Source organism: Ochotona curzoniae, unplaced genomic scaffold (assembly GCF_017591425.1).
Source record: "Ochotona curzoniae isolate NIBS_2020 unplaced genomic scaffold, NIBS_Ocur_1.0 contig_2210, whole genome shotgun sequence".
Lineage (NCBI taxonomy): Eukaryota > Metazoa > Chordata > Mammalia > Lagomorpha > Ochotonidae > Ochotona > Ochotona curzoniae.
The window spans coordinates 48,842,447-48,868,683 of record NW_024465369.1 but is presented as its reverse complement, the minus strand read 5'-3'; the positions used below and the strand labels follow the sequence as shown (position 1 = coordinate 48,868,683).

Below are 26,237 nucleotides of genomic sequence, written 5' to 3'. Positions count from 1 at the left end.
CTAGGGGAGTGAACCAGTGGATGGGAAATCTGTTTCTCCTCCTCTCTATAAATCTGCCTTTTCAATAAAAACAATTCTTTTTAAAAAAAAAAGTCACCAGGTTTTTGCCATTACAGATGCCGTGGGATACACTGGCTCTGCACTCAAACTAGTAAGTCTGGGGGGCTGGCACTGCGCAATAAGCCTCTGTGTGCAATATTGATGGCCACATCCCACCCCGTTCCCTGCGAGCATGCTTGGGAAAGCAGTGCAAGATGGCCACGATCTTGAGCCCCTGCACCTGGGTGGGAGACCTGGAGGAACTTCCCAGCTCCTGGCCTCAGCCTGATCCAGCACTGGCCAGGGCAGTCATTTGAGGAGAGAACCAACATGTGGAAACGTTCTCTCTCTCCTACCCCCTCTCGCTCTAATGATTAAGTAAAAAGAATCTTAGAAAAAAAAAAAGTTAGGTTGGTCTGTTATTAATGCAGCTTTTATTCAAGAGATAATATTCAAGATGGATTTCAATTCTAACAAAGCAAAAATTTACCAATTATCCATTCCTACCAAAAGTAAAAGGCAATGTGGGTACCATTAACACAATATAAACAAACTCCCTCTTTGCATTTCTGAATAAAGCTATAATTGTATCTTTGAAAGTCACTTCTTAGTTTTTCCTAATAAGGCTATGTGAATTGTGTTCAGAAACTTTGACCACACACACACACCCCTCACAAATAAAGTGCCTACAATAGTCACTTCAGGCTCAGAAACCCCAAGTGCCTAAAATCCATAACTTAAGACTGTATATCATCACATAAACTCGACCTGAAAGAGTAACATTTACTGTGATGGCCACAATTCTCTCTCAAAAATAATTAGATCAACATTTGTTATGAATTTGTAGCTTCTTTAAATTGCATTTTAATATTTAACATGGTTTTGAAAAAATAAATATTCAAGTCCTGTTTTAAATTTTCCTTCAACATAATCCACCAAGATTGGTTAACAAATGTTAAGAGCATTAGCCAAATGTAAGAAAATGCAGCTTTCCACTAAAATCATTGATTACTGTACAGATTACATTCTGTTCCATAATTCTGTCAGAGTCTTGTTTTTTTTTTTGGTGAAACAAGAATTTAGAATGATTCGGTTGTTAGAAACAGCCTCTGGCAGTCACTCAGTGACAAAGTCAATCGTTCCCACAGTCACAAATCCCCAAACACTGCTGATAGCCCTGACCAGCCTTGTGTGGGCTCTTTTTTGTCAATTTTTTTCTTTTTGCTAGTTATTGCTTTAATTGGCAATTATCTGAATTAAAAGAACATCTCCCACTAAGCCTTATGTTAACATTACAAAATCTGTACAGCAGATAGACTCATAGAGGCTATAAAGCTTATGTCATAATTTACCCATGAAATGGGTGTAAGTTTTTTTTTTGGAGAATATCCAACATTTTTGCTCTAAAAATAAATGCCCCTACTTTTCAGAGTGTTCCCATTCTTCAACAGAAGACATGAGCAGCTTAACAGTTTTGCTATAAAAAACAAATCACTCTTCTCAACAAACCAAAAAAATGCAAAAGGAAACCAATAAAGTACATAATTTTCACAGTTAACAATAAATAAAAGTGCAGTAAGTGTTCAAGTACAACACGTAGCGCTTCGGAACCACATGTGAGCATTGGCACAGTCATCTCTTAAAGGCTCTCCGAGGGTCCCTGCCATTACTCATTGTGGTCAGGACTGTCTGGTTATTGGTTGTTCCTGGCAGTTGTGGATTTATAGGTCCCCGGCCATTGCTTCTACCAGCATGTGAAAACTGGTATCCCCTTGACTCAGGGTTGGGCTGAATACCATTTCCTAAATACACACACAAAAACAAACAAAAAAATACAAAAATGCATCATTATTTTCATGGTTCATGTAGGACACAGAAAATACACCTATTTGAAATTATAAGACATTTCTGATGCTTATAAACAGTATTAGCAAAAACAAACATCTTAATCTTTATGTTGGGAAAAAAGGGCAAGTTAGAGGGTTTTTTTTTTTCCCAAACACTATTAAAACGCTGTAAATTAACTTAATCCTTATTAGTTGAAAGGTAGGAAAAAAGCCAACTTGAGAACAAAATCAGAAACAGTAGGAAAAAAAAAGTGACATACTGTCTTTCAAAACAGACTATGTGATTTCAACTTTAAGGCAAACAAATTTGATGCCATGAGGCCAAATAAAACACAGGCCACCTTGACGAACTTCTTACAAAGACTCTTTCCTGAGGCCCAGAGAAACAGCACAATTATTAATCCCTGACTTGCCAATGCCAGGATCCCATATGGACACTGGTTCTTGTCCTGGCTGTTCTAGTTCCCATCCAGCATCTTGTTTATGGTCTGGGAAAGTAGCAGAGGATGACCTACAGCCTTGGAAACCTGCACCCATGTGCGAGACCCAAAGGAAGTTTCTGGCTCCTGGCTTCAAAACTGCTTCAGCTGCTGTGGGCATTTGCGGAATGAACCAGCAGATGGAAGATCTTTATCTCTCCTGCCCAATAAAAATATATAAATCTTAAAAAAAAAAAAAGAAAGAAGGAAAGAAAGAAAAATACAGCAGCCGTAGGAAGACTTTCAATATCACTGAAAGGATTGTTAACATCACATTCCAGGAGTAATCCTTTAAATAGGCAGCCACTAGCATGACAGACTGACTGCTATGACTGCGAAAATCAGAAGCTTTCATTTCATCAAAATAGCCAGTAATTTCACATATCAATCATTAGATTACAACTTTTATAAAAAAAAAAAAATCAATGGAAAAACAAATGACACATCTTCATAGAATCAAGAGAACCTAAGAAAAACCTGGGGAAAAAAATTCTTACCCACTGGTCCAAATGTACCTGTACCCATATTACTATTCATGGAATTATTCTTCTGTTCACTGTGTGCCTAAAATAAAGTTTGAAATGTTTATGAAATGAACATAAAAACACATTTATATTACAATATAACTATGCCCATTTTTCTTCAAGGTTTTTCAAATAATTTTTTAGATTTGCTCAAGACCATCCAGTGAGGAATGTCTCCCGAACTGTTCACATATTCTGCTACATCTTAATGTATTCCCCACTTAAAAAAAAACATACCAAGAATATACTATGGATACATATTCAAAACCATAAAATATAGTAAAAATTAGTCCAGGGATCCTTTCAAAATTCTCGTTACACTCCAGCTATGACAAGGCTAAACTAATCATGGAATACACAGCAAAATTAGCCTGTGGATTATACTCAGATTAATTACCCCTTTGTTCTGCTGTCCTCGATAATCTGGGTTGGGTTCACTGAAATTTGGCACTTCTGAATAAACCATACAAAACCTGAAAATAAAAGACAAGGTAAGTTACTTCTGAAATTAACTTTATATTTAGGTGCCAGTTGAATTACTAGGAATGGCCTAACTTACAGCAAGACATCCTAAATGACTGTACCCCAGAAAAACAAATATTTGACTGTCTACCACACAGAAAAATATTCTATTTTCTGTTTAAATTTTTTGTTGGCATTGAAGAAAAAAAAAGATCAAGGGCACAGAAACCCATCAGTGTCCTGCTTCTCCACCCAGGTGTGGCCAGGGAGCCCTGCTCAGGGTTGCAGGGTGGCATTGGCAGCAACAGGGACCATGTGCATTGAGCCATGCACACACATTAGCCCAGCCCTCTCCTGATCACTGTGAATCTGCAAGGAACACCATTCACAGTGATAAGTGGATTCTAGACAATAAAGACAGCTGACTGTCAAGCCACCAGTTTACCTAAGGCTTCCTGTAAGCTAACTACATGGTGTAAACCACCATAACACACAAGTACTTTCTTAGTTCACCACCACATTCTTAAAAACAGCAGCACCAGAACTAGTTTTGGTAGCTCCTAGACTGACCCTGACAAAGAGCAGTGATCAAGGACTGAGAGATCTCCCGTGTTTAGCAGTGTACTGACCCCTATTCAAATGCTTCTGTGTGCAGGTGCGCAGGGACTGGATCCTCAGCTGTGGGCAACACTGATGCCACAACTTACTTTCCTAACACACAGCTCTGTTCTGAACACAAACCTACCTAAAGGAATCCTAATTTTCCTTCTAGTGAAGGCAAATTGTACATATGTAGTCTAATCTTTTACAAGAACCTGTTTTGTCATTAAAATAATGATGTTACTTATCTAGTCAATGTTAGGTTTTTGTTGCTGTTTCAGTGCCACCTGTGACTTCTGTCTTTAAATATCCCTCAAAGCAGCAAGTAGATTCCTGGGCGTGACCAGCCACAACGAGCTGGCCTTCTGGCTCCCGGTCTACACCATACTTCATCAAACAACCCAAACGTCTAGGCTACCATGGAGGCTGAATTACCTTTACACCCTCAGAGAGGATGGTTCCTCCAGGTCAGGGTGGAGATCATTAGCACGGGAGCTCGCATTGCGGCTGCCTGCACCGTACCTAGACTGAATAAATAGAGGACCTCAGTTTCATTGCTGTCAGTCCTTTCAATGAGAGTACAAACTCACTCATAAACAGAGAAAATAAAAAAAAAATGTAAATTCAGGGACTGAAATTCAAATCTCACTTATTATCTGGCAAACCTCCGAGAGAGAATCTACTTCAAGTGACACCTGAAAGACACATGCTTCCAAATTCTACAGCCAGGGTCCCACTGGAGCTGGTCTCAACTGCAGCTTCTTACTGTTCTTTGCCAGGAGAAACGAGCTTTCTCAGCCATTGCACTGCAGCATATGCATGTAACACAAAGCTGTCAAACACACCGTATACTCCTCAAAAAAGAAAAATAAAAGGGCCGGGGACTATGGAAGCAGTTCAAAGGTTATACCTACCAATTATTCTGTAGACAATATACCCAATTTTTAAAACTATATAAAATGCATATTAAAACTTACTCTCCAATTTTTTGAAGTTCACCACCCCTTCCTGTATAAAGTGTCAAACATCCTTTCCACATGGACGCATACCTAGAGGGGAAAATGTGTATGTGAAAACTTACATATACATGCATATGCAAACATGTATATGAAAATTATGTATACTTTCATCTGAAATCAAGTAAATCTTCACACTGTATTTTTGGAGTAAGGAAGTATAAGTGGTATCACTCTCAAAGTCTACCACATTAAATCAAATACTATAACTTCGGTTTTAACTTGCTACTTTGAAAGAATTGTATAGCCAAATATTGCCCTGGAAAGTAAGAAAACAAGCAAGTGTTATACCCAGAAGAATACAACTTCAGTCAGCTAACAAAAGAAAAGTTTTCAGTTATAGAAACTTAAGCAGAAGTTATTTTTCAGCCACAGTACATGCAAAAGCAATACCCTAATGTTTAACTTTTATACTTATGAACATGGTCTAGTAAGATACTGACAACAACAGTTTTTCTTATTAAGAATGTACAAAGGGTATGAGGTGTCCCTAGAAAGCCTCCCTAGAAAGATACAAGGTTCCCAAACTCGTGAGGTTTGGAAGAATTTAACAAAGTTACTTAAAAAGGAAAAAAAAAAAAAAAAGAAAGAAAAGAAACTAAAGTAAAAAATCTGTCATACATTTGCTTAAAAATTTGCAACTTTTGATGGCAACCTGGTTGAACAATTGCTCACCCTGAACATTATAAATGCCGAAGACACCAGTAAACAGCTCTAATATAAAACTAAGAAGATGCAATCAATGGCATCAAGTCAGCCCGAGTTTTGGTTTTCAATGGTTTTTGTGGTATAAATAACTTCATGACTAAAAATGACTGCATTAGCTAAATAAAGAGTAGCCTAATAAAGTTCATCTTTTAGTACAGATTAACAAGAAATTTATTAGTTTCACATTATAAAGTTCTCTTCATTTTAGTCAGTGTTTAGTTAATCAAAGACTCCATTCATGGCTCAAGTCATACAAAGACTGATTTAGGAGACAGTGCATTAACATTTTACCTTACAAAAGTCAAATTGAGCATTTTTGGTTTTAAAAATTCCAGTTATGTTCAGACTAAGTAGAGTGCTTTTAGTAAAGTGTTTTAAGTGTTTCTTAGGGTCTTGGAATGTTACTTAGTAAGTAAGGGGTTGTCATTTTCACTTTAAGGAAGCTGATCACCATGGAGGAATCAAATTCTCAATGTCACACAGCACTAAGAAACAGAACTTCTTTAGCTGCTTTACATTTTCCTTTGTAACTGTGCTCCTTAAAATGTGATACACATTGTGAAACCAGGTTTAACATTTGGCAAATTTTTTTGGTGAAAACATTACTCATGATGATATGTAAATATGAAACAGATGATATTTTGAATATATAAAAACATTTTAACCACTGGATGAAAGAGGTTTGGAGAGTTGGAAAGCTTTCAGGTTACACTAATCTTAGCCACACCCTTCCAGATAGGAACTTCTCTGTGTAAGTTGCAAAGACGTAATTAGCGTCCTGAGTCAGTGTGAGAGAGGCGTCTTAGTCCTGCCTCTCACTTCCTGCTTTGATGATGTACCACCTCACTTCCTGTGGATGTGGTAAGGCCTGCAAGAGACGATCTACACGCAGGGTCTGCCTTCCTCAAGTCAGGACTGACAAACCAGCACTATCCTACTGGTCCCCCAAAAGTTCCAAATCTTATTTTCAAAATCCTTTCCCGGTCTTTCAGCTTCCTAACATAAAGCTCCGGTATATTTTTGACAGTCTATCAAAAAAAAAAAGTGTGAATTATTCTTGAAAACCACCAATGTGCTTCCGGAAGAAGGAATCTAGCTGCCTGTGCGAACACTGCCCTCACAGCACAGGACACAAGAATGTTTCAGAATGAACCTCCCAGATACTAAAACCCCTCCTCAGTTTTTTCAAGTATAAATTTGACAAACAGGAAATGCTAGATTCAAGCCCATTTGTAATTTATGTCCACTTTGCTTAAATAATTACAACCACAAGTAAAATATTGGCAAGCTTTCAAGTCATTAAAAAAGGGGGAGGGGCGGAGAGAAAAAGAATTGACAATTCTACTGAATAAGCAACTTAGAAAAAAAGATAAAGTGCAGATTACAACAAGCTATGAAAAAGGTTGCCTAACTTCCAGAATAGCTTTAAAAACAGAGCTAACCTATAAACTTAAGGGTGGAGTCTGGGAGTGGGGGGCGAGTTGCCGCGTGAAATTGACAGTAATTGCAAAGGTGTGTGACAGCCCACATTGCAAGTTAACACCCCAGGGGCCCTCGGAGGAGACACTGCACTTCACGCCTGGGGTCCCCCAGCCAATCCCGACTGTGTAAACTGTCACTGGCGCCCACCCCACTTCCAAGCACACCTACCCTCGGGTCAACCGAATAATATCCCCTGGCTGTATAAGACCTCCGATCTCATCCCACACGGAAATAGTGATGCTGCCCGTTTTATCAGCTACTTTGCAGGATCTCACTTCATGGCCGTCTTTGGTTTTGGTCACGCGTCCTGTGAGGATTTAAAAATCAAGAAGGGGGGATGGGGGAAGGCGTGTGTTAGATAACGAGGTCGTCCGCCGAGGCTCTCCTCCTCCTCCGGTGTTTGCTTACGGGCCACCGGGCGCCGGCTGCGGGGAGGACCCGGCCACCGGGGCCACGTGGGCGGGGGAGGGGAGTCGCCGCTCCGGGCGGCAGCGCCCCCTTCCCGACGCCCCGGGCCGCGGAGCAGGGCTGCGGACCCCACTTACCTATCTCCAGGACAATAAAGACGACATTTAAGTTTTTCAGTCCGGGCTTAATGTCTTTTATAAAAAGAGGTGGGTCGTTGAACCCATTCATATTGAGGCAGGTGCGGCTACGGCTGCGGAGACACCCGTGGGCAGGGCGGGGACAAAGCTCTGCAACCCACCCCCCACCCCGGGCCCGGGGCGAGGACGGCGGAGGGGCGACCTTGGGCGGGGGTGGCGAGGGGTGCAAGGCGGTTATTCAGGGACCGGGGGACCAGCCCGCACGGCACTGAGTACAAAAAAAGAAGAAAAAAAAACGCTCCCAAGTTCAAAAAAAAAAAAAAAAAGACGAACCACTCCGCACACCAACCCCGCTCCCAACCCTGCCACAAGAACGCAAGCGTGCGAACTGCCCCCTTCTCGGGATAGAAGAAAGAAAGGCTGCGAGGAACACCTCTGCCCCAGCCACGCTCCCGCACGGGCGTTCGCCCGGCCCGTCGGGGTTCCGGGAAGAGACGGGCAGTGACAGCAACACAGAGCGCGAGCAGCGATGCCGCACACCCGGCGTCCCACACAGCGACTGCGGAACGAGCCCGTGCGCCGGCTGCACCCCAGCCCGCCCCGCCCCTTATGACGCCAGGCAGCGTCGGCACGCCCGCCGCCACGCCCTCCCGGCGCCAGAAGCCGGCCTCGCTCCGCCCCCCCGGGGGGCTGCCAGCGCACGCCCCGCCCTCTCGGCCTTCCAATCCGCTCGCGGCCCCGCCCGGCCCCGCCCTCCGTCCCGCCCCGGCCGTCGGCGCGTCACGTCGATCCCGCCCTTCCTCGCCTTCGTTCGCGTTCGGTTGCCGGCTACCTCACTTCAGGGATTCGTGCTTTTTTTTTTTTTTTTAATTCGGGTTCCTCAGGCCCTCACCCCTGACCTTTAGTCAGACGGTCTCAGAGAAGGGTTGGGTTTAGAGGTGGGTACGAGTTTGCAGCTGAGTGCTGGCACGGGTGGCTGGTCCCGGACCGTGGGGAAACTGGCCGGATGGTGAGGGGGCCCGTGGCTTGGCAGAGGGAACGTGGAAGTCGGCGCAGCTGTGCCGTGTTAAGCATGTTTCAGTGGAGCTCCATAAGGATGGGTGCTCTGCCCAGGGTCCTCCAGCAACTTGAGAGCAGACGGGACTGCGACACAAATGCCTTTGGTCACCCGCCGCCCGGGACCTCAAACACAAAACAAGTTATTAAAATCCTCAGACGTTTCCTGTACTCCTCCCCTCCCCAGCACGCTCCTCCCGCCTTCCACCTTGCCGTCTTTACTTTGGGAAACCCTCAAACACTATACCTTAGAGAGGGGGAGAAAAAGTGAATAAAGCTTTCCTCAAGTCACGTAATGAAATTAATGCTTTAGACACAACGCCGGGCCCTAACTAGTCGCTGGTTATGTGGCTTTAGGATAAATGGTTGAGCTTTCTAGTCAGTATCGCCACCTGAGAAGCAGACCAGTGGATACTGCTTTCGAGAGGATTAAATGGGACTGTAAACTGTCCAGCTGGTGTTTGACAAAAAGTGGATGCTGGACATCTTGCCCTCACCGATTTCCTGTTCCTGAAGAAAAAACAATAATACTGTAATAGCACAAACTGTGACTGCTTAATCTTCTGTCAGCTCTATGTGGTAACTGCTCATTTTAATCCTCATTTGCAGCTGCTGTAACCCCACCAGAGAGCTAGAAAATGACCAGACTGGGTTGTTAATCCAAGTAGTCCTCACCCACGAGCTCTCCAGGCTGAAGGTAATTTTGAGGTTTAAATCATTAGTGGTAGCAGCAGGAGGTGTTGGGTTGAAAGCATTGAACTATCTGTGGTGGTAACATGGGGAAGGGCAGCAAGAAGTCTTAATCCTCCCTGCAGAATCGTTTTAGGGGGAATACTACTCCCCCCCACCCCCCGCAAGTGCTACATTATGACCCTAGAAAAAGAGTTTCAAACTATTCACATTAGCATGAGTCAAGGCATTCTTAAGGAAGTTGCTTCCACATCATGAACCAAGGATTCCCAGAGTGCCAAAGACACTGAGGTCATACTGCAGGGGGGTGGAAAATAATATAAGCATGAGTTTGAGTATCAGACAAGTGGTACAACATGACAGTCCATGGCAGATCCACCATGTCCCACCTCAGGGCTCCCAAAGGCTCGATTATCTGGCAGGACTTGACACTTCAATTGCCTTCAAAGCTGTGTCTTATTTTTATTTATTTTTCAGAGTTATATCTTTTAACCCAGGAGGAACATTCTTACAGCAGCTATTCTTAAGTCTTATCTTTGTCTTATCTTTACTTTTTAAGGTTTGATAGCATCTTAAAAAGATTAATGATAGACAGGAAACCAGTTAAAACTGTTGAGCAGAACAATGACCAAGAGATGGGGAAAAGAAAGCTAGCCACGCCCTGAGCTGACGGTATAGGCGTTTTGTAAAGAGGAACCAGGTGTTTAGGAAGCCAAGCCTCACAAAAGCAGAAGTTGGAGCTTGGAGAAGTAGCCCAGGCCTTGGCTTCCTCCCTCCCCTGGGACAAGCTCAGCTGAAGGCCTCTTCCCTCCATCTTAATTCTGCAGTTCTCAGGGAGGAAATGGCTCTCATTACCCCCAAGCTGATGACAACCTTTAAAAGCAAGATGGCGTTGGAACTCCAGCCCAAGCTTGTGCTTGTTTGGTTCAGCTACCCCTATAACAAGGTCACAAATTAGTGGTTAAAAGAGAAAAGAGGTGTCAAGAACTATTGTGTGTAGGTGGTCTTTCCTAATATAACCATTCATTGACATAAAGCAGTCTCTCATACTCAGCTTACCTGATGAGGACATCATGTTGATATGCAAATTCTCTGTAGTGAGTTCACAGCACTATTCCATGTTCGCCTTCTAAGACCATTATTTAAAAAATTTTTCTTTTTTAATATTGTTTACAAAGTTGAGAGGGAATGCACACCTACTAGCCTCTGATTAGGTTGGGGAGGGTCAGATATGGAGGACGGTGGTAGGGACATATTTCAGGTCTCTCCCTCTCCCTCTTGCTCTCTCCTGTGTGTGTTGGTGGGGGGGGGGGGTGAGGGGGCGGGGGAAGCGCCTTACTGTCAAATTACATCAGCATCTGGGGATGAGGGACATTCATATAATGACACCTTCAACACCCTAATGTGGAGAAGAGTGTTCTGAGAGTGTTACTGCAGTGGTTTTGATAGTTCTGAGAAATTGTTGGTTTTGTTGCTCCACGTGTTTGAGAAAATCTTGCCAAGGTCTATGCTTTGGGTTGTTTTGTTTTTTGTACCCAAAACATAAGCCTATTCTGAAGTGAAAGACTCTTCTACTTCATGGCCAGAACCTAAACTCTGTGTAAAGAAGTTGCCGAGGGGGTAGGCTTTGTGTCTGTCAGTTAAGTCAAGTGTGCTAGAAACTCTTGCTTGGCATATTAGAGTGCTTGGTTAAGGTCCGAATTCTACTTCCCATTCCACATTCCATTCCTGCTAAAGAACGCCCTAAGAGGCAGCAGGTGATGACTCAAGCTTTTGAGTTCCTGCCGTCTGCATGGAAGACCCCACTTTTAGGGTCTCAGCCCTAACTATTGCAGGTATCTGAAGAGTGAGCCAGGAGATGCTTCATTCTCTTTCTCCCCCTTTAAAATAAAATGAAAAAATATATAACATATATATATAAGATGTTGCTTATTGACATCCAGTGTTGCACAAAAGGCCATTCCTAGAATACTGTCTATAGCTGTTTCTGCTTACAGAGGTTCTTAGTAATGCAAATTTTACTGTAAATTTTGCCCAACACCCAGAACCCATGCTCACTCCAAGATTTTGTTCCTGTGATCAAGATCATTTTCACACTCATCTGTAGAAAACTGTTGCAACAATAAAACAGCTCAGCATCTTTATACCCTTTTAGGCTATGAGGGGAAACTCACGATAAAGGAATTAGTAAGAACCACAGTGTTCTCACATTGTAGGGATAACCCACTTTGTAACATTTTTGGCAACGTCTTTTCTGAAAAACATTTGAATAAAGATTCAAAAAGTAATATTTAGTAATAATGGCAGCAGTAGTCTCCCAAACCATAATGAAAAAATGCTAACACATGGAACATGTGCTTATGTCAGGCTGTGGGAAAACATCCAGCAGCATAGCTGGGACAGCAGAGGCCTGTGGGAGGGATCCTGTTGAGAAGAGGCTCAAGGAGAGAGGAAGTGGAAGGCCTCTCACCCAGAGTGTACTTGTTATACGTGACTGAGTCAATGATTTGACTCAGGTGTTAGAAGTGGGGAATGTTATGAGGTGCAGCCAGTGATAGCCAGCACCTGTGTCCCCTTCTCTCTGTCATAAAGGTGGGTACTAACAGCAATGGAATGTTAATTCCATCCTCAGCTACTCCCCACCACCACTTAGGTATTTGCTCCTGCCCACCTGTGACTCGCCTATCAACTGAGATGGGATGGTATTGCGTTGTTGTGTCATCACTCCCCTCATGAGCCCCTTTAAATTAAAAGGGGGGGGGGTGGGAGGTTCGCTCTCTTTCTGGTCAGGTGCTTCCATTACTCTGGCACCTCGATTCTTGGCTGACCCAGGACAGGTAATTTCCTGAGGATGGTCCCTGTGTACTGCTTAGATTGGACAATGGATATAGTAATGCTGTTTCTGGTTTGTGTGCTATCAGGAGTTCCAGGAGAGGTGAGGCCTAGCAGTGATGGAATGTGGGCAGAGAAGCCAGGGAAAGGTGAATGTCTGCAGCTTTGTAAGTGTATTCAGGTTATTTGTTTCATGTTTCTTAGGATAACATATTGTTGGGCAAGCTGGGACATAGGTCTTAAGCTTAATGGATGCACTTAAGGGTAATGACCATTTGTTCCTCTTGGGATTATGTTTGGACGGATTATGATTGGTTGGATTGTCATATGGACTTGTGATTTACTATTTCTAGTGTGCTCTATTATCACCAAGCTTGGTTAATAAAGACTCCTTAATAAAACCTTAGGCATGTCTGGTGGGATCTCGCAACATTCTGTTGCCCCCAGTGAGTCCTTGGATATGCTTTCCTGTACTTGATGATAGGCAAACATCTTTGCTCTTTCTGGTCAATTAGCCAAGGGCAGATAGTAGTCCTTATCTATTCCCAACTTGATAATGCTTTGAGCAGGTCGGCTTAGCCTTCTTGAACTCTGATCTAACTTTGATTTGTGTCTCATCTGTTGTTTTACTAAGTGTATGAGAACTGTAACCCTGGAAAAAAAAACTTTGTCAGTTGCCTAAGAGAGCACTGTCGCCCCATTTCTTCTCAGTTGCATCTCCTCCCCAGGAACCTGCAAGGTAAATTTGCATCAAGTGCTTTACACATATTAGTATTAATAATACGTTTGATGGTTTTCATTTTATAGTAAAATATGGAACTGGGATTTAAAACCAACTATCATGTAATAATTCTTTCCCAGACAATGTTTATGCTCTTAAAAGTGAATTGCTTTGGTTCTCAACGGGTGGTTCAGTTTTTTGTTTTTAATTTTTATTTTTCATGATACAGTTTTATAGGCTCAGGAACTTGCAGGGATTTCCCCTTCCACCCACTCATTTCCATTCTTCCTCCCGCAGTTTTTCCTATATTATTATAATAGTGTTGTCCGTCAGCAATAGTCTCAAGTCCAACATTCTGCTATTTAAATGTATCCTGACATTGTAGATAACAGACAATGGTAGAGAGTCCAGCATCCTATTGTCAAGATGTGTTTGAGAGCTTTGGAGTCCATCTTTTATTCGGGAGTAGTGATGCATGCTGCACGGCATCTTCATTTCTCAATATGCTAGTTAATCTCCTTTATATGGTTCCTCTAGATGAATATAGGGCTTGTAATCAGCCACATATTACCTGATGCAGTACAGTGGAATGGTACAGTACTTGTATGGAATCACGTTGAAGTTCCGTTGAGAAGAAATGCATCCCAGGATAGATTAATCCAACTCAGCTATGTGATCTTTTAATGAAATTGTAAACAGCTTTGGCTTCTGCATCTTACAAAGCTTTTTCCGAGCATACTGTATGTCTGCCTACCTGGCTTGTTTATTCAGATGAAAAAATCCAAGATTTAATTGATAACTGAAGGCTGACTTTTAAAAATATACTTTTTTTTTCCATTGTGGCAGTTTTATCTGATTGGAAAATAGTCATGATCCAAACAAAGAATAGTCATGATCTGCCAATGTAATAAGACTATTAGAAAATCCCACAAATCACAGGTACAAAGAGATACTTTTTTTTAATTGAGAATTCAAGTTCTTATGCATGCATACACACATGCATACCACCAGTAAGAAACAGTAAATACTTCTGTATAAAACTTGAATTAAGAGCATTTCACATTTGAACACAGATGATCCCCACTGGAAACATGCTTACAGATAGTGTGAGCTTAACTCCTTTAATTAGTGTGAGAAGGACACAGCCCTGAGACGTGAATAGGGTTACCAGTTTTTCTCTACAGCCCGTGACAAATGAACAGATCTCAGTCATAATCACCAAAGGCTATTAATAAGCACAAAAAGAGAAAACATCAGACGAAACCAATTAAATCAGAACCTGCAAAGGTGGGGCTTGGCAAAAACATATTTTTAACCTCCTACAACCAATTTTGAAAACTATAGAAGATTAAAAGTTACTTTCCAGGATAATTTTATTTGATTTTTGCATACATATTAATATTCTGAAACAATGCTGTCTTTACACTGGCTAGGGAAGTCCTACATTGATACATTTCTGGGAATGAAATTATTGAGCACATTTACAAGACTTCCAATACATATTATCAAGTTACATTTTGGGAATTTTAGAGGGATTTTTACTCCCGTTGCCCTTGTATAGGTATTAAGCATAATCCACTAGTTTACTCAGATGCTTATTGAACTACTACATGTACAAGCACTGAGTCTGTATCAGCAAAACAATACAGTACTTCCTGACCTTATGAAGCTTATATTCTAAAGGGCTAGACTGAGAATAGGAGAAATAAATAAAATAGCCTCATGGAGTGTAGCACAGAAGGATGTGCACCACTGTGAAGAACAAAGAAAATGGGATGGGAATTTCACAGGGAGAGCTGTAGACAGTGGGCCGGAAGACGATATCTGAATTAAGTTACAAAGGAGGGGAGCGTGCAAGTCAGGCAGATGTCTGGGGTGAGACAGTCCCGTCAAAGGGAGGTACATCACAGAGGTCCAGGATGTCCCGACTTGTTCTAGAAACAACAAAAAGGCTACTGTGACTGAAGCAGTGAGCATAGAGAATCTGTAAGATGAGAAGGGGTGGAGGGAACAGGGCATGTATGAGAACTGTAGACTCTGACTTTTCCTCTCAGAGGAGGGTCTGCTTGAGTGTTTGAAGGAACACTTGACGTACTGACCTGACCTAACAAGGCTGCTCTATTGAGCAGAGTTCTGAAGGAACAGAAGGTGGAGGCAGGAAAAGTAGGTAGAAGATCGGTGCATTAATTCCACTGGAATGTCCACAGGCCTGTACCAGAATGGTAGCAGTGACAATAGTAAATGATAAATCAGTGTTGGCAGCGATGCGAAATACACACCCATGACTTCTGCCTTGTGGGAAATGCGCTGTAACAGGATGAGTTTAGTCAGGTATGGCTTGCAAAGTTTTGGTCTGGCAAAGATGAGTAGCCACTCACATAATGGGGAAAGACTACATGGTGGGTTGGGTTCCAGGAATGTGATGGGATCAGGGCAGGCCATTTGCAACACTGAAAACACCCAGAAGGGAAAGAACTTAATATGGAGAACAGGCGTTGTGGATGCCAGGTAATTCCCAGGTTTTGAGGGAATGGAGGTGAACATTGTGCAAAACATAGTAGATACATCAAGGGAGATAAAAGTGTGGAATGATTATTAGGTTTAGCAAAAACCAGTGTCCTTGGGGCAGGCTTCGTGGCTCAGCAGGTTAAGAGCAGCTGCTTGAGACACCCTTATCCCATCTGCGTGCCTGCTGGAGTCCTGGTTACTCTGCTTTACTACAGCTTTCAGCTGGTGCGCCTGGGAAGGCAGCAGCTGATAGCTCAGTACATGTGTCCCTGCCACCCACAGGAGAGACCCCAGTGGTATTCCAGGCTCCTGACTTCAGCCTGGCCCAACTTCGGCTGTTGCAAACATTTCACTAGTGAACTAGCAAGTAAAAGATCTTTGTCTACCTCTCTGTCACTTTGCCTTTCAAATGGAAAAGGTTTTTTTTTTTTTTAAATCTTATAAGGATGTTTGGTGACCTTGACAAGAACAGTTGTCATGAAGCTGGTGGGAGACAAAAACCCGACTGGATTGAGTTCAAAAGATAGAAGGAAACCTTGTGATAGGTCAAATAGTTAATCTTCCACCTTCAAGAACTGCAATCCAGTTGTGTCCTGGCTCCACTTTCCATCCAGATCCCTGCTGTGGCCTGGGAGGATGACCCAAAGCCTTGGAACTCTACACCCATGTGGGAGACCAGAGGAACTTCCTGACTCCTGGCTTAGTATTGGCTCAGCTCCAGCCATCGAGGCCATTTCACGAGTGAACCAGCAGATAGAAGAACTTTGTCTCTCCTTCTTTCTGTAAATCTGCCTTTCTAATATAAATAAATAAATAAAGTCAGAAATTGAGAAACTGGAAATATCACAGTACTTGTTTGCAGTACTGAGCTCCCACTGAGGGGTTTGCTTCAAAGGAGAACCGAGAAATGAGATAATCCCTTGATGGACCAGTAACCAACACTGATTTTTTTAAAGATATAAAACACAATGTCATGAGTGTGGACTAAAAGACATAATTCAGGAGAGTTGGGGGTCAGAAATGAGGCAGGGGCCACAGCCTTGTTCTTGCCTGAGTAAGGGGGAGGGGTCCCACAGAGAGACGCATCTTTTGGGACAGGAGGGCAGTTGACATGGTGGCAGAGTGGGTAGATGTTTTGACCATTAGCTCTGCTGACTGAAACACGATCATGTGTTAGCATAAGGATGGGGAGGACACACTAACTGCTTCAAGTGTGACAAAAGCTGTGAAATAACCGTGAGGGAATGTGTGAGGCTGAATGAACTAGGGAAATGCATGCCAGTTTGAGAAGCAGACTAACCCTCTCTGGAAAGCAGTTAACAACCAATTCAAAGTTAGACCAATGCACATGGCTTTATATTTTTCATGACATATTCATCTGTGGTGGTTAGGCATAGACTGGGCTGGGAATTGAATTTAACCACTTATTGGAGTTTTGACAAAAGCTAGTAACACTGTTTTATAAAATGTCTGTTGTACAAATCTTTCCCCAGTTTCTGACTTGTCCTTTTATACATATTTTAAGTATAGAGATTTCATATTTTTCGTGGTTAATTTATTATCTTTTTCTGTGGTTTCTTCGATTTTTTTGCTTAAGAATGGCTTTCCATGTAAAGGGATGATATTAACTTTTGCCTATACATTTTCAAAAAACAAGTGACTAATTCTGTTCTTATTTCTTATTTATTTATTTGCTTATTTATTTATTTATTTTTAGCAGAAGGGTGACAGAGACCTCCCATCAACTGATTCATTCCTAAACACCCACAAAACTGGGGTTTCCTGATCAGGAAGCAGGTCCATGTGAGAGAGGGAAGCCATTTGCCACAAGTCTACTGCCATTGAGTATTTGCAAAGTAGAAACCCACCTGGATATTTGCTGACATGTCTATTTTCATACCGTATACAGTACTGCTCAAAAGCTCATCCAAAAATGGAGTTATTTTTGCTTTTTTTTTTACTTCTTTTCATTATTATCATTTCAAAAGTGGAGTTAAAAGATAGGTTTATTGTGATCACAAAAAATGTGAAATTCACAGATACTTTTTTTTAATGTCAATGATTTTTTAAAAGATTTGTTTATTTGAAAACCAGAGTTACAGAGAAAGAAAGAGACCCTCCATTCATTGACTAGGGATGAGGCAGGCTGAATGCTGGAGCCAGGAATTCCATCTGGGTCTCTGAGTGGGTGCATGGCAGGGGCCCAAGCACTAGGAGCATCTTCTGCTGTTTTCCCAGGTACAAGGAGCAGGCTCAGAGGTAGAGCAGCCAGGAATAGTAGTAGCACTCTTATAGGATGCCAGCATCACAGGTGGCAGCGTAACTCTGCCACAATGCTGAGCCCATGCATATATATATTTTTTTAATAACACACATTTGCCATGAACTTTTTGTGAAAATCCCTTGTATATCTGGAAGGATATGTACCAAATGTTAATAGGTGCCAATGGGGAACAAATATTAGGAAGTATAAGAGAAAAATCTCATTTTATTTAAGATATTCTAAGCCATTTGAAGTTTTAAAATTATTATTTTTTAAGGTTTATTTATTTCTGTTGTGAAGTCAGATACATTTATAGAAAAAGAGAGACAGAGAGGAAGATCTTCCGTCCGTTGATTCACTCCCCAGGTTACCACAACGGCCAGAGCTGCGCTGATCCAAAGCCAGGAGCCAGGAGCTTCTTCTGGGTCTCCCACATTGGTGCAGGGTCCTCAGGCTTTGGGCTATCCTCCACTGCTGTTCCAGGCCACAAGCAGGGTGCTGGGAAGGAGGGCTGCCGGGATTAGAACCACTGCTCATATGGGATCCTGGGATGTTCAAGGCAAGGATTTTAACCACTAGGCTACAGCGCTGGGCCCAAAGTTTTAAAATTATATCTTAGTGTTAATTAACAAGTGAAGGGTTTTTTTTTTTGAAGTAAAGGTTTGTGTTAATTTCACCTTTATTTCACCTGAACCTATTGACTACATTCCCCATGGACAGCATGAGGTAAAGTGACTCTGCTAAATATTCCTGCAACATACTAAATTCAAGTATCGGCATTTTTACTTTAATTTACAGTTGTATTGTTAGTGAATTAAAAGTCAGTTTGTTTTAAAACTGAAAAAGTACATATTCAACAGCTGTTTCTTGGAAGTATTTTTATGACTTGAAATGGATTGTGTATTGTCTAGTTATCTGGAAAGTAAAAGAGACAGTGGGCATCAGGTGGAAAAAGGAAGTGGGATAGGCAGGATGGAAAGTCCTGAACATGAGCTGTGTCTGTTGGTGGAAAAGAGAAACCACGGAGGGAAAGGTTCCCTCAAATGGCGCTCTAGGTAGGGCGGAGGGAACCAGGCGGAGACCCATGTGAGAAACTGAAGAGCAGTAAGAAGGTAACTGGGCTCTGCCACTAGGGAAATTCCAGACTTATACAGGAGCCTTGTTTAAATGTTCTTTTTTGTGGTGACCCACGTGGGTGGGATATAGAGCACCATAGAACCAGCCTGAAGGAGCAGGTGGAGAGGAAACATTGTTAAAACAAGAGGAAAATGAAGTCTTGCTTATCAAGATAAAGTCTGAGCTGCTGTTTAAAAAAAAAAGAAAGAAAGAAAAAATACCCAAAGTATACAGGCACGTGAAGAGGTCAAAATAGGGTAAAAGGGGCTGACACTGTGAGCTAGTGGGGAAGCCAGCATCCCATTCAGATCCGGCTAACTACTAGTGTGTCTGGAAAAGCCATGAAAGTTGGCCCAAGTGCTTGAGTCCCTGCACATACAGGGAAGGCCTGGGTGAAGCTCTGGGCTCCCAGCTTCTGCCTGGCCCAGCCCAGGACTGTACAGCCATTGGTGGAGTGAATTGGTATGTCAGACCTCTGTTTCTCTCTCTTTCTAGCTCTGTCTTTCAAATAAATAAGACATATCTTGAACCAAAGAAGGTAAAATAAGACGGCAGTTCCTTTTCTTCCTCATGGTGAGCAGTGCAGGTTCATCAGGAATGTCTCTTGCACGCCACCAGGCAAGGAGTCACAGTCCTTCCCCTAGGATGATGGTTAAAGTTCATCCTCATGGTTAAAGTTGGAGGGTGGTCCCATTCAGTGTTCTTACCCTTGAAAGAAGTTCAGGACAAGTAGTTTACTTACAACTGGTGATGCAATAATGTTAATTTATATCCCATTAAGTGAAACTTAGCCACCTCTACCTAGGAAAAAGGCTAAAGCTGTAGTCTGTCGCTGAACAATCATGTACCTCATTTTGGTTCCCTTTTTAAAAATATCTGTTTATTTTTATTGCAAAGTCAGATATACAGAGAGGAGGATCTTCCATCTGATGATTCACTCCCCAGGTGACCGCAATGGTTGGAGCTGAACTATCAGAAGCCAGGAGCCTCCTCCATGTCTCCCACATGGGTGCAGGGACCCAAGGTTTTGGGCTGTCCTCTACTGTTTTCCCAGGCCACCAGCACGGAGCTGGATGGGAAACGGGGCCACCAAGATTAGAACCAGCGCCCATATGTGTTCCTGGCATGTGCAAGATGAGGATTTTAACTGCTAGGCTATCACACTAGGACCCTGATTTTGGTTTCCATGGGAAAAAAGCAAGCATGGGTTTGGAGAAGATATTAAAACTCTGCCATTTCAAAAAACCAAGTACAGTTTTGTATTTTTTAATAGCTGGTGACAATTTACTTGAAACTACCATTGCTGGCCCCTAAATACTTAAAACTATTAATGTAGGTACAGTGCCAAAACCGAGGATGATGAGGGAATATAAGGTTTAAAGACTCTCTTTATTCTGTGTGTGTGGGATTTTCCTGTATTATGAGATAATGTGCTTCCTATTTATATTACAGTATCTTTAATGAAATGGTAATGATGATAGATGACCTCTAAAGATACATTTTTCAAAGTAAAATAGATTATCAGCAATACTGCATTGGTATAACCATTCCCCAATTGACATGTGTGCTTATGCTTGCTGGTTAACCAGTGCTAGAAGCCTGTGTTTGGGAACTAGTGTTCCTGACGACAGCCTTGCCCAGAGCCTCAGTGGAGAGGCCAGCGGGCGGGACGGCTATTGCCCCTGCTGCTTCCTGACTCCTGAAGGTGGTACTTCACCTCCACAACAGTTTCTTAAACTTTGACTTCCCTAATCATGTTCTTCTCCGTGGCAAGTTAGATTTCCCTAACTCTGGACTCCCTAAATATTCCTTATGTGGTCCTACCATTGCACTTATCATATTACATTAGATTCGTTTTTATAAAATTTTAGTAGCTTTGTTTGCATTCTCTACACTTAATATTTCGTATGCATGTTTATTACCATTAAAGGCAAGGGTACAGGGCCCAGCACAGTAGTCTAGAGACTAAAGTCCTCGCCTGGCAGGATGGGGTACATATAAGCAGTGGTTCATGTCCCAGCGGCTCTGCTTACCATCCAGCATCCTGCTTGTGGCCTGGGAAAGCAGTCGAGGACAGCCCAAAGCCTTGGGACTCTGCACCTGAGTGGGAGACCCTGAAGAGGCTCCTAGCTCCTGGCTTTGGATTAGCTCAGCTCCAGCCATTGTGGTCAATTGGGGAGTGAATCATCGGAGAGAAGATCTTCCTCTTTGTCTCTTCTCCTCTCTGTATATCTGACTTTCCAATAAAAATAAATAAATCTTAAAATCAAGAGTTCATTGTTTATGCTTTAATCATAATTATTTCCATATTTATGTACTTTAAAATATTTGCTGATTTATTGAGAAGGCAGGATTAAAGGAGGTGGGGAGGAGGAAGAGAAAGAGAACAAGAGAGAGAACAAACTTCCATCCATTGGTTCACTCCCAAATTACTGCAACAATTGGAGCTGGACTAGTCTGAATCCAGGACACTAGGAGCTTCTGCCAGTACCTACATGTGGGCATGGGGGCCCACAGGTTTTGGCCATCTTCTGCTGGTTTCCCAGGTGTATTACCTGGGAGCTTGGTCAGATGCAGGCTCATCAGGATCGTGGGCCACTAAAACATTTATATTTCCTAATATCTTAGTCCTATTTTACCTTGCTGTTTAAATATTGATTCAATTACACAATAATTTTGTGTATAATATATTGAAAATCATCCTTCATGTAACCTGCATATGCATTTCTTTATACATCTGCTTCCTAAGGGGCTGAACCTAATTGGGATGAATATGTAGAAATCTAGACCATTGTTGTATTAAAAATTAATGTGTCTTTTCTCCTACTTGAACATTATTGTTTCAAGAATAAGGCGCTTGGAGCTGGCACTGTGGCGTGGTAGGTTAAGCTTCTGTCTGTGGTGGCAACATCACATATAGCACCAGTTTGAGTCCCAACTGCTTCACTTTTAATCTAGCTCCTTGTTGATGCACACAGGACAGTGAAGGATATCCCAGGTCCGTAGATTTCCTCACCCATGTGGGATATCTTGAGGAGGCCTAGGTTCCTGGTCAGTTTGGCTCTGCTTTGGCTGTTGTAGCTGTTTGGGGAATAAATCAATGGATGGAGAATTCCTCTCTGTCTCTTATCTCTCTGTAAATCTGCCTTTTGAATAAAAATAAATATTAAAGAAATGAAACAAACAAACAAACAAAAAAAACCAAGGACCTTTTACCCACTGCAGGCATGGTCTCTTTTTCAGTATGAAAAATACCTTCATTAGTCTACTAGGGCTGTGAAAACAAAATGCAAAAGACTGGGTGACTTGAACTTTTCTCATAGTTCAGAGGGTGGAAACCCAAGATCAATGCGAGTTGTTTTTTCAGACCTTTCTAGTTTGCTTACTTCTGAGTGCCTTCCCTCTGTGTCCTCACATGATCTTTTCTTTGTGGATCCTGGCATTGCTACATGTGCCCAAGTAAATCCAGTAATCACGCTGGATTAGGACATACCCCAAACGGCCTCACTTCAGTCACCTCTCTAAATATAGTCACATTCTAAAGTATCACAGGTTAGGCATCTGGAATTCTAACCCATAGTAACACCTTTGTTACTTTTGCTAATTATAAAAATACATTGTTTAGAAGCAGATTTTATAAAAAATGTCTCAGTAGGAGGTTAAAACCTCTTAAATCTCTCCTCATGACACTAGTTCTCGACATTTAGAAGTTATTAGTATTTGTTGAATGAATACATGTGGGAGCAATGGAATGATATGCTGATGACACTACGAATGAGATACTGTAAGACCAGGCAGCAGATCTAAGGTCAGAAAACTATTCAGTGAAAAGAAGGCCATAATTAAGGCCTGCCACCTTTTCATCTAGTGCTGTTTCTGCTGCTCTATATTACCAGCTTCTTAGTATTTATAATAATTATTGAATATCTGTGTTTCTCATTTGAGTTGAAGATTTTATTTTTTCTCTAATAGTTAACAAACCCAATTAAGTTGCTTTTTATTTTACATTTTTCCCTTGTTTTAGGCTTCTGTCACATGACACAAATATTTGCTCAGATTAAATTTCACATCTTGCTGCCTAAGAACGTTGCTAAGTGTTCTGTTGGCTAATCATCTCAGTGTGCCTTTTGATTATCTGGTCTGCCTGCCTTCATGTGGGTCTGTCATCTGAAGCCTCTTCTGGCTTAAAGGCCTAAGAAGGTCTTAGTCTCGTGTTGGATGATGGATGCTGGCTCTGCACTGTGATAACTCTGTTGTTTTCCATACAGTGTCCTGTCCCCTAAATGGCTACATGGGTTTCCATGCTCTGTGATTTCAGGAGGGTGACTAGTAGAAGCTTCAGGACCTTCTAAACCTACACTCTAGAACTAAAGCGTAAAGTCACTTTCATCACAATTTCTTGGTCAAAATCAGTGAGAAGTCTGGCTGAGACTTAAGTGCATGAAAAGACAGCTTCTTCCTTTTGATGAAAGAATAATAACATGACTTTGCTTAAGAATATATTATTTAATTTGGGGAATCATTACTATAATTTCTTTTCCCATTTTATGTATGCTATAGGCTCACATTTTACTTGCCTTGCTTTAATGCCTGCCTTTATTTAAAATGAAAACCTGGGACTGGCCATGATATCCTCTTAATTGGCTAATCCTCTGCCTTTAAATGCCAGCATCCCATATGGGTGCTGGTTCATGTCCTGGCTGCTCCACTTCCCATCTAGCTCCTTGATTGTGCCCTGGTAAAGCAGTGGAGGATGGCCCAAACCTTTGGAAACCTGGGCCCATATGAGAGACCCAGAAGAAGCTCCTGGCTCCTGCTTTGGATTGGCTCAGCTCCAGCTTTTGCAGCCATTTGGAGAGTGAACCAGCAGGTGAAAGATCTTCTTTGTCTCTCCTTCTTTCTGTAAATTTGTCTTTCCAATAAAAAAAAAAGTAAATCTAGGCAGAAGATTAATGTTTGTGTTACTTAGTATTATACCCAACTTAAAGTGGGTATAATGATGAGTTTTAAAAGTCTTAGACGTTCTTTTCCGGCTCTTGTCAAAATTCACAGATAAGTTCTCAAAGACTGGAATCAGTGTCCACATTTTCAAGCTCCTTCTGTCTTATTACACTGTATCTTCATTTTTGTGGTGTAAGGCAGCTACAGAAGATCCAAGTATTACATATCACTTGATTCAACATGAAGAAAAGAAGGAGGGAAAAACAGAACTCATTCCAATATTAAGAATGCTTCCAAAACTTGCATGTCCAACTTACACTTCTTTTTCATTGGTTTGCATTTAAGCATGTTGCTATGCCTATCAACAAGTTGGAAGTATACTTTTTTCTAGTAGCCACATGCCCAGCTGAAAATCAATGGTACTGTTTCAGCAAGAGATTAGATATTGAAACATGGAAGAGGTGAGAGAACAAATTGGGTAAATATCTGGGAGAAAACACATATGCAAAAGGAAACCTAAGGACAAAGGTCTTGATGCAAGTGTATTCTAGGAATTTTTAAGGTACAACAAGGAATCGGGCCCAGCACAGTAGCCTATCAGCTAAAATCCTCACCTTGCATGTGCCAGGATCCCATATGGATGCTGATTTTAATCCTGGAGGCCCTGCGTCCCATCCACCTCCCTGCTTGTGACCTGGGAGGGCAGTCAAGGACAGCCCAAAGCCTTGGGACCCTGCTTATCACATACAGCAATAGGATACGGAGCAGAAACAGAAGAAAGACATACAGGACAATGTCTGGAGGAAACCAAGTGCAAGCTTTCAAGAGTCATCTCCCAGTGTAGTCGAGCAACCATTTATAACTCCCCAAATGCAGCCTTTCAGGAAAGTCCATTGCAAACTCAGTGTCCAAGTTTTTTATAGAGGTCTGTAATGTAGGCACCTCCTTCCTGGCACATATCAACGTTCCTGCCTGCCAGAAAACAAGCAGGTGTTTAATATAAGTCATGTTGTTTGTGCGGTTTAGATACAATGGACCACTCTTATCAGGGAATGCTCAGAACCCTAAGTTCCCAAGATGGCAGTCTGTGGCAACCTTGTAAGCAGATCTTATAACAGTCTTGGGCTTGCTGTTAGCTATCTTCTACACAGAAGAACCCAAAAAGAGAAGTATTGAGTAGAGTGGAGTAGGACCAAGCAACAAAGCAGAAACTAAGCTTGCTTTTGAGTTGCTAGCAGCAATAACAGAAACCAGGAGGCTGATGAGCTGAGAAGTAGCCAGAGGGCAAGCAAGAGTAAGAGCAGGAGGAAGAAGCATAGAAAGGAGTCAGTTAAGTGTATGGGAGATAACTTGTGCAGACAAAACACATACCCTTCTAAGTGACACCAATATTGGTAGTACTCTGGGTCTGTCAGTTGCTTGGTGATCCTGGTAGTGGGTGAACAGTGGTCAGGTTCTGCATCAGACCTGATAGTTTTATTAAAACGTTTGCTATTGTTCTTGCTTCCTAAATTGCTCTCATCCTTATAGTAACTCCCAGTCACCCCAAGGCAAGAGGCTAAACCTGAATACACCTCACTGATACATAGAGGTTTTCTGTCATTGAAAATAGACTTTGTACAGAAAAATTAGCATGGCAACCAAGAGGTCACTGATGAACTGAATGGAAGAAGATTTGTAGTATGGCAAGAAATTCCTTATGCCCACCTGAGAAACCACATCCGGCCACATCAAACTACGTACACCACATACCATCAGATGCAAAGTACACCTTTAGTCTTCTCTAACCATGAGTTCTGTGTAGAAATCCTAGTCTTGTTATTCTCAAAAACACAAAAACAAAAACCATGAAGATCTTCCATACTAAGCTTCAGTGTCATTTCCGTTTCTGAATCTTTTTCTCCCTTCCTTCTTTTCTTTCTCTTTTCTCCTTCCTTCCTTCTTTTCTTTCTCTTTTCTCCTTCCTTCCTTCCTTCCTTCCTTCCTTCCTTCCTTCCTTCCTTCCTTCCTTCCTTCCTTCCTTTCTCTCTCTCTCTATCTCTCTTTCCTTCTCTCTCTGCTTTTTTTCACCTGCAGACATAGGGGGAGAGAAAATCTTGTATCTGCTAATTCACTCCCCAAGTGCCAACAACAAGCTGGTCTGAGCTAGGTCAAAACCAGGGACCAGAAGCTCCATCTGGGTTTCCTGTGTGGGTGGAAGACACTCAAACACATGGGACCATGTTCCACTGTTTTCCCCAGGCCATTATCTGGGAGATGGATCAGAAGTGGAGCAGCCAGGACATGAGCTAGTTCCCATATAGAATGGTGTCATCACAGGTGGCAGCTTTAGCGGCGGTGCAGACACCAGCCCCTGTCAAGCATTCTGGTCACTGTTCTACCCACATGCTTGTCTGGCCTTTCAGAAT

The 26,237-nt window shown here is 42.1% G+C and overlaps 1 protein-coding gene and 1 long non-coding RNA gene across 2 annotated transcripts in view; one reads left to right on the top strand and one right to left on the bottom strand.

The window, feature by feature from the left end:
• Window positions 1-456: 456 nt before the first annotated feature.
• On the bottom strand, window positions 457-8,010 carry NABP1 (nucleic acid binding protein 1). The gene is made up of 6 exons (XM_040971900.1): window positions 7,703-8,010; window positions 7,326-7,464; window positions 4,929-5,000; window positions 3,287-3,362; window positions 2,863-2,929; window positions 457-1,841 (listed from the first exon to the last, which is right to left on the bottom strand). The coding sequence occupies exons 1-6, from the start codon at window positions 7,791-7,793 to the stop codon at window positions 1,672-1,674; spliced, it is 615 nt and encodes a 204-aa protein (XP_040827834.1). The 5' UTR covers window positions 7,794-8,010; the 3' UTR covers window positions 457-1,671.
• A 543-nt stretch (window positions 8,011-8,553) lies between these two features.
• LOC121150942 overlaps window positions 8,554-26,237 on the top strand; it is a 160,968-nt gene continuing 143,284 nt past the window's right edge. Inside the window, exons 1-2 of the long non-coding RNA XR_005883050.1 lie at window positions 8,554-8,640; window positions 9,368-9,455. This is a non-coding gene — a long non-coding RNA (uncharacterized LOC121150942). The remainder of the gene's footprint in view (window positions 8,641-9,367; window positions 9,456-26,237) is intronic.

Bases quoted from the DNA above. Each gene is read 5' to 3' on its own strand.
- NABP1 (XM_040971900.1), bottom strand. From the start codon at position 7,793: ATGAATGGGTTCAACGACCCACCTCTTTTTATAAAAGACATTAAGCCC. The intron at 7,465-7,702 runs GTAAGTGGGGTC...AAATCCTCACAG, and splicing joins CTTTATTGTCCTGGAGATAG to GACGCGTGACCAAAACCAAA. The intron at 3,363-4,928 runs GTAAGTTTTAAT...TTTTATTTTCAG, and splicing joins GAACTTCAAAAAATTGGAGA to GTTTTGTATGGTTTATTCAG.